Source organism: Lepidochelys kempii, chromosome 8 (assembly GCF_965140285.1).
Source record: "Lepidochelys kempii isolate rLepKem1 chromosome 8, rLepKem1.hap1, whole genome shotgun sequence".
Lineage (NCBI taxonomy): Eukaryota > Metazoa > Chordata > Testudines > Cheloniidae > Lepidochelys > Lepidochelys kempii.
Window position 1 is genome coordinate 104,298,237 of NC_136387.1, and position 11,285 is coordinate 104,309,521.

At 44.3% G+C, this 11,285-nt stretch overlaps 1 protein-coding gene across 3 annotated transcripts in view; it reads left to right on the forward strand.

Moving 5' to 3' along the window:
• Positions 1-10,947, forward strand: part of GPBP1L1 (GC-rich promoter binding protein 1 like 1) — a 52,186-nt gene extending 41,239 nt beyond the window's left edge. For all 3 annotated transcript variants that reach the window (XM_073357866.2, XM_073357865.2, XM_073357867.2), the window contains 4 exons: positions 6,145-6,303; positions 8,650-8,774; positions 9,655-9,757; positions 10,021-10,947. In XM_073357866.2, the coding sequence (XP_073213967.1) occupies positions 6,145-6,303; positions 8,650-8,774; positions 9,655-9,757; positions 10,021-10,167 (534 nt within the window). In that variant the 3' untranslated portion in view covers positions 10,168-10,947. The remainder of the gene's footprint in view (positions 1-6,144; positions 6,304-8,649; positions 8,775-9,654; positions 9,758-10,020) is intronic.
• The last annotated feature ends 338 nt before the right edge of the window (positions 10,948-11,285 follow it).

Consider the following 11,285-nt stretch of genomic DNA (forward strand, 5'->3'; position numbering starts at 1 on the left):
AGTGCAAACACTAGCCCTGCTATGTGAGAGCTGTGAACTGAAAGTTAATGCTGAGGGCTTCTCTACAGAACGCTTTAGGCCTTGTCCACACTGCCACTTTACAGCGCTGCAACTTTCTCACTCAAGGGTATGAAAACCCCACCGAGCGCTGCAAGTTTCAGCGCTGGGAAGTGGCACTGTAGACAGTGCACCAAGACTGGGAACTGTTCCCCTCGTGGAGGTGGGTTTTTTTACAGTGCTAGGAGAACAAACTCCCAGCTCTGGTGACACACTTTAATGTGGCCATCTAGTTGTAACATTGCTAGTGAAGACGTATTCTTAGCCCACATGAGGGGGGGGGGGTGTAAATTCTAGAGTGTTCGTGTCACACACTAACTAGATCATATGGACCCTGCTGGTGCACACTAAAAGTTTCCCAACATGAATACATTTCAGAAGAGTTTAAAATGGGGGACTACATTAACACACACTAGGGAACTCTTAGAGCAATGTCATGGGAGGTTTTTAAGAGCATTTTAGACAATCACCTGTCAGGGATGGTCTAGATCAGGGGTGGGCAAACTTTTGGGCTTGAGGGCCACATCGGGGTTTCAAAACGGTATGCAGGGCCAGGTAGGGAAGGCTGTACCTCCCCAAACAGCCTGGCCCCCTCCCACTTCCCGCCCCCTGACTGACCCCCCTCAGAACCTCTGAGCCATCCAAACTCCTCCTTCCCCCTCTCCCCCCCCAGCTTCTTGTCCACTGACTGCCCTGACCCCTATCCACCCCCTGTCCCCCGACAGGCCCCTCAGGATTCCCACACCTGTCCAACAGCCCCATTCCCCATCCCCTGACTGCATGCCCGCCCCCCGAACCCCCAACCCATCCAATACAACCGTCCTCTGACTGCCCCCTGGGACCCCCTGCCCCTTAACCAACCTCCCCACCCCCTTTACGATGCCACTCAGAGCAGCAGGACTGGCAGCCGTGCTGCCTGGCCGGAGCCTGCCGTGCTGCCTGGCCGGAGCCTGCCGTGCTGCCTGGCCGGAGCCTGCCGTGCTGCCTGGCCGGAGCCTGCCGTGCTGCCTGGCCGGAGCTCGTAGCCACGCTGCTCAGAGCGCTGGCAGCACGGTGAGCTGAGGCTGCAGGGGAGGGGGGACAGTGGCTGGGCGGGGGCTAGCCTCCCTGCCTGGGAGCTCAAGTGCAGGCAGGGCGGTCCCACAGGCCAGATGTGGCCCGCGGGCCATAGTTTGCCCACCTCTGGTCTAGATAATACATCGTCCTGCCTTGAGTGCAGGGGACTAGACTAGAAGACCTCTTGAGGTCCCTTCCAGTCATATGATTCTATGATTCAGTGCTAGCAGGGTCTCCACAGGCCGGTTAGTGCATGGCACACTAGTGCACACGAGAATTTACACCATACAAGACCTGAATTCCATACCACTGTTTAAAATAGGGTGCTAGGTGTTCTTGCTCTTCCAGTTCACAGCTCTTTCCTAGCAATGCATGTGGTGAGCTCTGGGAACAGTTCAAAAGGTTTGGGATGTACAGATGTGTGTAGTGCTCCTCTTCAGCTACTCTGGTGTTTGTCAGTGTTGATGGTGGAGAATGTACCCCAGTATTCATCTGTAAGGTTGTCTTAATTTATAGATTAAGTGTCTGGAAAATTATTTGGACTTAACATTTACTAGAATTTCAGGTTTCAGAGTAACAGCCGTGTTAGTCTGTGTTCGCAAAAAGAAAAGGAGTACTTGTGACACCTTAGAGACTAACCAATTTATTTGAGCATGAGCTTTCGTGAGCTACAGCTCACTTCATCGGAATTTCAGCAGTCTATTCATGGTAGCCTCTTCTGCCCTTTACTTGTGTCGGTGATAGGACTCTAAAAGGGACTTGCTTTCCAAGTAGTTTACATCCAAAATGCTGGGTTTGGGCTAAAAATTACTTACAGATCCTAATAAAGAAGCATTTCCATTAATTTTAAACAATTTTACATTAAAACTTCCCCTGCACTGTTGGGGAGCAAAACACTGTGGCTTTGTGTTAGTGTGTAAAAATCGGAAAATTAAGCTAGTCACTTTTATGTCCAAACTTAGTAAATTACCAAAGGGTAAACAACAGAAATTATGGAAAAGTTAGACAAGATTTTAAGAAATGACCTAAAAGGGATCTGATCTTTAGAATGCCACCTTTCCATCCTCTGAAAATATGCTCTCTCTAAGGTGTCAAGCTGGGTACCAAAAATTTACACACTCAAAATTGCTAGTCGCTACTTGGCCATGATTTTCTATATCTTTAAATTTTCAGTTTAAATAATTTGGAATGGGGGAAGAAGTTAAACAAGTCATATCTTGATACTGTTCTTTAATTTTAATAAACAATGGTGATGTATTTACTCCACCAGAGGTGAATGCCCCCCTGCATATTAGGCAGAAGTGTTGCTCTTACGAAACTGAGAATCTTTCACGTGTGAGGCTGCTGTCTCTCTTAATCTTTTTGTTTTGAGGTCAGAAGTATTCCTGGGAAGGTTTTGTCATCTTCGTGGATGTTGAAGTTGTATAGATTTTTATTCATTCTGAACTTTCACCATTTTTGAACCCCTACACCAGGGGTAGTCAGTTATTTCTTGGTCAATGTCCAAATTTCTTGGTCAAAGTCCAGACTCCAGAGAAACAAAATTGAGGTTTCCAAATGAGGAAATAGCCGACTAATAATGGGTATATAGATGAGTAGTTCTGGTTTTTATGTAATAAAAAAACCCCATGGAAATAACAAAATTGCCAGTCATCTCCTTGACAACTTTGCTTTTATACTGTATTCTTTCCCCTCACCCTACCTCTTTGTTGTTTTAGATTGTAAGCCCATTGGGGTAGGGACTTTGTTTTCCCTTATGTCTGTACAACACCTAACACACTTTGGGCACTACTGGAACATAAATACATAATTCAGATAAGCTTCCACCTTCAGGTAAGTAATACCAAAACAAAGTTAAATGCACTTGTTATCCAGTACAATAAGTACTGCATATAGCCTCTGTAATTTGTTGTCCTAGGCTGCTCTTGTTGTCAGTCTCTGGCCAGCAAGGATGTAGGGCAGGGGTGGGGAAACTTTTTGGCCCGAGGGCCACATCAGGGTTACAAAACGGTATGGAGGGCTGGGTAGGGAAGGCTGTGTCTCCCCAAACAGCCTGGCCCCCACCCCTTATCCGCCACCTGACTGCCCCCCTCAGAACCCTGACCCACCCAACCCCCCCTGCTCCTTGTCCTCTGACCGCCCCCCTGGGACCCAACACCCTATCCAACCCCCCTGTTCCCTGTCCCCTGACTGCCCCAACCCCTATCCACACCCCCACCCCCTGACAGGCCCACTGGGACCCCTGACCCATCCATCCCTCCCTCCCCCACTCCTTGTCCCTGACCACCCCCTTTCAGGACCCGCATCCCTGACTGCCCTCCCCCCTTACCTGTACCAGGCCACTCAGAGCAGGAGTCAGACTTTTCTGAAAGCCTGGGAGGTGGGTGGGTGCAAGCCGTGCTGCCTGCACGGCGGCGTGTCTGGGGGGGAGTAGAATAGTGGGAGGAGGGGCCGGAGGCGAGACTCCCCGGCTGGGAGCTCAGGGGCTGGGCAGGATGGTCCCGTGGGCCAGATGTGGCCTGCGGGCCATAGTTTGCCCACCCCTGATGTAGGGTATTAACCTGACACTCAAGAGAGCCTGTAATTCCGTCTTTCTACAGAGACCAGTAATACTTAAAAGCTATAAAAGTGCCACTCTTTGTTGAACTTCCACCAGCCTTGTCTGAGTGGTTAGTAGATTTTAATAGAAGAAACTCGTTTGAAAGTCGCTCCATCCTGTGTTCCCATAACATCAGTAGCTATATCCAGTTAAACTGGAAATGATTTAAGTTTGTCCAAGCTACAACTGAGCATGTGCAGCTGTAATGCCTAGATTTTCATTTCACCTGCTTCTTTGTCAAACAATGTTTTTAACTCTTAGACTAAACACAGGACTGGGACCCATGATTTTAATCTAACCTTTGCCACTGACCTGGGAAAAGTAATTTAACCTCTGCCTCTTTCTCTATCTGTATAATGGCAATAATAACTATCTTACAGAGTTGTTGAAGAGTGATCAGTTAGTATTTGTAAAATGTTCTGAAAATGAGAAGCTGTGTGAAAGTAGAACACTGACATTACCGTAGAGTCCTGGGAATTAGAGAGAGAAGTCCTCAGAGATCTCCCTGAGGATTAGTGTAAGATTCTTCCCTATAAGTGCACTTTTAGTGCTTTATGCAGTCTGCTTTTAAAAACCTAAGGGATGGCTCTTCCACTGTTTTCCCCTAGGAGAATATGCTACAATCTTATAGGCAAAGTACTGAAAATGAACTGGTCATTGTTAAAACTCATTACTTCAGCATATCAGGCCTCACTCTTTCATATGAGATCTCTGGGTTCAGATACCTCCAGGTATCTGGGACAACAACAACAACTGGGACCCACACACCTGTCTTTCCTTTCTGACTTAGAAGAGGCAGTGTAGGAAGAATGATTGTAAAATAAATAAATCAATAAGCAATGTGCACTTATTTTGGTTTTATTATAAATCTGTTGAAAGGTTTAGGTAGTCAAAGTTAAGGTGGAGAATTTGAGAAACTGGTTATAGCTGCTTTGCTCATCCCTTAAAATTTGTAAAATTGAGCTCTTGGTATGTTGGCATTTCTGTACAGGTGTCTTTGAAAAGGGCTGCTCTAGCATGGAGCTTAAAAGTTTTATTGGCTGTCATGTTAAATGGGTGTTCCAGTCAACTAGAAATGTCAAATGTTCTTAGCCTGGCTCTTCTGTTCAATCAGTTATAGTCTGTCACGTGAACAGTCACACTAATTACCACGCTGAGAATTTTAAATACTACTCTGGATTTCATTTTATCCTGACAATCACTCAGACGAACTGTGGAAGTTTCACAATCACCTGTTTGCTCCTCTCAGTGGTGTACTAGATGTTGTCTGGAATAACTGCCTGGTGAATGTTACTGTATGATGCCAGGGTTTATAGCATACACTTCTCCAGGAGAGGTTCCTTTCATCTTCGCATTACATGTAATTTAGGAGTAAGGAATCCAAGCAGCTGAATATTTTGAGATCCATTTTCTTTGCCTTTTTTCTGCTCAGAGGGATTGTATGCTGTACCATAAGCATACTTTGCAAAGTAGTCTTCTTTGGCGTCCTAAGGATTGTCTGTAGGCAACACTTCAGCTCCAAGAAAAACATCTAAAATGGTGCTGCAAGGCTCTTCCAGTTCCTGCAATGAGGAACTATTTAAATATGCTCCTGTTCGGTTCTCTTACATGGTTTGATTTCTCTTTCCCTCTTTCACAATTTATGTGAAGGAAAGGGATTGTTTTGTGTACAGGATGTGTTATTGTGTCCTCTCCTTTCAGTGGAGAGTCAAGACTAATGAGAATAGGATTCCTGTCTTCTTCAAGGACCACCAGACATGAATACCACAGACAAATACTCCAGGCAGAGGGGAAGTCAGGAGGCTAGAACCCCAATTTATTTTGATTGTAAATCCCACCTATAAAAAGGAAACAGGTTAACTACATTGAAAGCTAGCTGCCATATTATTGGATACCACCACATCATAAATACTACTGAAGACCACGGGAGATCAGTTTTGTTTAATTTAATTGGATAGACTTTTTATTTGGCATGGAAAACAGGAGTTGGCGGAATGATTTTGCTAATAGGCAGGAATCAGCAGTATATTCCTGCATCATTCCAAGAGCAGAGATGGAATTAACTGAACGGGGAGCCTGTGAGGTAGCTCATATTACCAGGAAGCATATTATGTGAGGAGCAGAACAAGCATGTTAAATTCATAACTATCTAAGTTAATGGAGATGAAGAAACAGTTGCAGCAGCAGAAGAAAGTAAGAATTGGTTGGAGACATTCGTTCCAGGTTGGTGAGGAGGAAGGGCATGGATTTGGAACAGTGCAGCCAAGTTCTCTGGTAGAAATCAGAACTGAGTGCTCGTAGGAAATTGCCAGTCAGCTCAGGAGATAAAGTACTAAAAGGTGTGGACAAAAACCCTGAACAGGGCTCAGACCCAACTTTTCTTTAATTGGTATTTGGTAAGTTCTCTAATGTGTTCCACCTTACTTCTCCAGAGTCCTTCCAGCACCACCCCTCCCATTGAGATCAGTTCTTCACGTTTGACTAAGCTGATGCGTCGCACCGCCGATAAGAAAAGTGAATTCCTGAAGGCATTGAAAGATGACAGGAATGGAGAGATCACAGAGAACAGAGAATGTGACAAGTTGGAGGATGTAAGAGGACTGCCCACTTCTCTTTCCTGGGAATTGTGTATTTTAAGGGACTTCAAATAGAAACTATACCCAGTGTGTAAAAAAAAAAAAAAAGAAAAAGAAAAGAAAAAAAATTGGGGCCTCATATTTACACGGCAATAGCATGGCTGCCAAGTAGCCACATGGCAGTTGGGAGTAGAACTTATCCTTCTCTTGACTGAAAAATGTAGGCTTCTGGTACTGGAACTAAGGAGATTCCTGACGGTCAGAAGTAGCTTAAATCCTGCTTCCTGAGCAGTAGCCACAAGAGTGAGAATTGCAAATAGCTTCCATTCTAGGCTGCTGCTATGTGCCAGAGTACATTCCTGTCAACTGTTTTAAAATGCCCTTTTATTTTTGATCTGTGTTTTTAACATGTTTTAACATTTTTCCCTAGGAAAACTCCTCTCCAGAATGGGGTCAGAGAAGGAACTGTTGTAGATCCTAAACAAAATATTCTGAGCGCTCATGTTGCCTCTGCTAGATCATCTGTAACTGTTAATTAATGAGCACTTGTTCTCATATCTGTGCTGCTATATCAGTACAGATGGTGTGCGATGGGAAACAAAGAAAAGCCATAACCTAAAGCAGTGCTCTTCGCTTTGCCACTTTGGCAAAAAACCTTTAATGTGAGAGCTACATCAGCTAGTAAATTAACACAGTGCTTATTACTCCTTAGTGATGTAATGTTACGGAGCCACTCATTCAACTAAAATGAAGTCTACTTGTACAGTAAAATGATACTCTTTTTATAAAATAATAATGAGGAAAATATATGGAATTAAAAAGGCATCTATCCAAGTAAACTTAAGGAGCAGAATAATGGAAAACTTACTTTAAAAACTGAGTGATGAGTGAAAGTGTTCTTGTTCCTCCTTGACTTTGTTCATGCCCTATTTGTAATCTGTCATCACAGTCCTAGTAAGGCAGTCCAAATGTTGGTTGGTCAGTTTGTTCCTTTGTTTTCTTTTCATCGCTCTGGCTGGGGGTGAGAGTTCTAGGGTGGAGCTGGGGATGAGGGGTTTGAGGTGTGGGAGGGGCTCAGGGCTGGGGCAGAGGGTTGGGATGAGGGCCGCAGAGTTCAGGGTACAGGAGGGGGCTCAAGGCTGGGGCAGAGGGTTGGGATGTGTGGGGGGGGGGGGTCAGGGCTCTGGCTGGCGGTGTGGGCTCTGGGGTGGGGCTGGGGATGAGGAGTTTGGGGTGCAGGCAGGGTGCTCTGGGACTGGGGCGAGAGGAATCCTCCCCCTCCTCCTTTCCCTCCTCCCCCCACCCTTTCCCTGCTGGCAGCAGCTAGTTCTGGGGAAGATCTCTCCCCCTGCCAGCAGGCAGCACCGAGCTCTGGGGAAGGGGCCCCTCTTTCCCCCCCTGCCAGCAGGCAGCACGGAGCTCTGGGGCTGGGAGAGAGGCCCACAGCAGCCCTGCAAGCCCCAACTTGCTCCCTGTCCACCCCCTACCTCTCTCCAGGTCCCTGCTGTGCGGTCCTTTAGAGCTGCTGCATGGCTATTTATAGCCTGCTGCGGGACCACGCAGCTTAGAGGGAACTTAGCCAGTCACACTTAGGATAGATGGGAGCCACCACTGGCTTGTGGGCCTTGCAGTGAAGAAGACTGACCTAAAGAAATGCAGGAGGACAATTAAAATATATGGTAAAGGGAAAAGGGCAATGTTTGGTAAGAATTGGAAGGATTCTCAGAGGGCTTTCTAAAGAATGGGAAGGAACAATATTTTAGAAGAATGTTTACTCTTTAAATATCATTGCAGGACTGAAATTTCCATTTATGTAGCTTAGTTCTGGTAGCATAGTTAAAAACACTGCAACTTCCGTTTACGTTCTGCTCAGCGGAAGTTGAGAAAATCTACACTGGACCCAGAGTAGTTTAAATGAATTTGGCCCTGGTGAAAGTGCAGGCTTGACAGACCTGGCATATTGAACTGTCTCTGCACAACCGGTAGGATGGTGTCTTGCTCTACCAGTGTTTGGCCTGATGTAGGAGGACACCTCCACGGGTCAGAGTGCAGTCTCCATGGCTCGTATAGCCTTTGGCATCTCTGAATCCATAATGGCGGTATTGTGGTGTGGACATTTGTCCCTTAAAAATTAAACTGCAGCCCACCGAGCTCATTTTGCACCTCTCACCTCACCAATGTCTGATGGCAACTGCTTTCTGTTATTACCAACTCATGCTCTGAAGCATTGACTTATGGTGAAGGGTTTTATTCTCTCTGGAGTCATCCACTCAAGAACACTAGCTTCAAGACTTGAACTGTGATGTACGCATGAAGGATCAGTGTCTCAGTGATGTGATTTGACTTCCATTTTTCCTTTAGATGGAGGGCAGCAGCACACCAGAACCAAAGGAAAACTGGGAAGAGAATTGCCATCAGAATGGCCTTTCTCTCCCTTTGATGGAGGAAGGGGAGAACCTGTCGCATTCACTGGAAGCAGAACACAGGTGAGGTGACAGCAGAACATGGGCTGAAGGTGTCTCAGAAATCATTTTGTCACGTTGTGTGAGGAAAAGACAGGTGCTTAGAAGATTCTCTTCTCCAGAAAATAATAATCTTGCATATGCTAAGCTGCAGGTGTGTGACTTCCTTACAGCACCGGGGCTGGCAGAAAGTGTGGCAGAAAGTAAAACGCCGGAGTGAAATTCTGGCCTCGTTGAAGTCAATGTGGCCAAGATTTCACCCAAGTTCTGTAATTAACCTTCTAGCACTCTTCTAGCTTTGCATCCATAAGTCATTTATGCTGCCTGGCTTATGTGTTTCCCGCACCAGGTGGCCAGGCAGAATCTCAAGTGCTGTTCTGCTTGATCTGCAAAAGGGATTTCCAGATGTGGTGGTGCAGAAGTTGATAACACATCACCACATCTCTCCTCCCAACTCTTCTTGGAATGCTTCTGTGCTTTGTCAGTATGCTGATTTGATAAGAAATTGCCCCAGATCCTATAAAGCTATGATAAGTGGGAAGAAATACTTGCATGCATATCTAAATATGCATTCTGGCTGTGTGAGCAAGAGGAGTGTGATCTAGCTGTTTAATTAGGGCACTAAGAATAAGGAAATCCTGAGTTCTAGTGTTTTCTCGGCTGCCATGCGTACTTTCTCTGTGTACCTGGGTAAATCACTAGCCTTCTTTCTCACCTTCCTTATCTGTCTAAATGCAAAGTATTATATATAGTGTTTTCTAAAACTAGAAAACCCTTCCTGGAGGGATCGTAGCAGTTCACTAGAAAAATCTCTCACTTTATTGTGCACCTGGTAAAATTTGACTTTTTTCCATTTGCTTTTTTGTTTCTTTTTAACCCCTCGCCCCCTTTTTTCATGAATCAGGTTACTGAAAGAAATGGGATGGCAGGAGTATCCTGAAAATGATGAGAACTACCTTCCCCTCACTGAGGATGAGCTCAAAGAGTTCCAAGTTAAATCAGAGCAGGTATATTACAGCTCTTGCCATAATGATGGCGCTTCTTCCTCACCTATTTCACACACATCTTAGACTGTTGTTCTAAATTACAAAGAACTAAATAGAACCTGTATTGATTTAAAGTGATTGTCTAGTGGGGAAAATTTACCAACATATTGTCCCCACTAGAAATAAATATATATATATATATATACTGACAAACATCTCTATTGTCACTGACTCTTCTCTTCACAATTTAGCCTTTTTTATCTATTTATCTATCTTCCTTGTAGCTAAGAAGAAATGGATTTGGGAAGAATGGATTTCTTCAGGGCCGCAGCTCCAGCTTGTTCTCCCACTGGAGAAGCACTTTTAAGACAGAGTTGGAGGACTCAGACACAGAAACTAGTAGCAGCGAAACGTCAGATGATGATGCCTGAAAGTGGGCACAAAACATTTAAAAACATAAATAAATAAAACCAACCCAATAAACTCAGTTCATAGTTCAACGTGTGTTCGGGGTTGTATAAACTAAACAGAGTTTATTCTGTCTCCAGTCTGTTCAGTTTTTCTTTTGTTGTTGAATACTTCATGCACAAGGGAAATAATTGTATCCCAAAGAAGAGAGAAATTGGCTTGTTTAGCTTTTTCTTTTGGTTTTTGCCCTTCTGCTTAATAGAAGTTTGTGCAGCTAGAAAATTTGTGATGAGAATCCCTCGTCAGGCAATGCACAAGTTCAGTCTTGTAAGCAGGATACAGGTGACTGATCTTTGCAACAACAAGCTTCTAATAATGCCGCCTGCATTACATAATGTTGTGCGGTAACAATGTGCTAAAACAATCATTGTCAATGACAAAATGGCTATTGAAGTTCTAATTGTGTTAAATTAATGCTAATAACATGAATTTTTTTTTTTTTTTTTTTTTTGCGGCTCGGGGAGCTTCATCACTTAACCAGGCGTTTGTGGTTTTCTTTTATGGGTACAGCTGTAAAATATTTGGACATAGGAATTGTTTGTGTTCTTCTTCTTGCAGCCTTGATATTCAGGGTGGATTGTAAAATATAAATTTTTTGTGAGATTTCAAAGATTAAGATTATTTTGATAACATTATTTACAGATTTAAAAAAGTGACTATCACATTGAGTCTGTATGAGGGGAAAAAACTACTGCATCAAAAAATAACTAACTTGGAATAAATATTTTGCATCAGTTTGCCAATTCTAGTTGTCTTTCTTACGGAAGGAAATCTTTCCTCAAATGAATATGGAACTATGGGGTTTTAACAGCACCAGGGAATAAACACTTTGTTTCACACCCTCCACCCCACCCCCCCAGTTTATTGCCACTGTGAAAACATTGTTTTCTGTGGTGCTCATAATCCAATAGCTAGCCTACTTTTTTTAAAAGGGACAGTAGTGAGATCATAGTTAGCCCTTATCTGTTTTGAAACACATGTAAAGAGAGAGATCCGATTTATTTTTTACTACAGTATTAAAAGCAGTTTGCTTTCCTCACCCTCTCCCCCACCCTCCACTTCAGACCACATAGACAGTGAA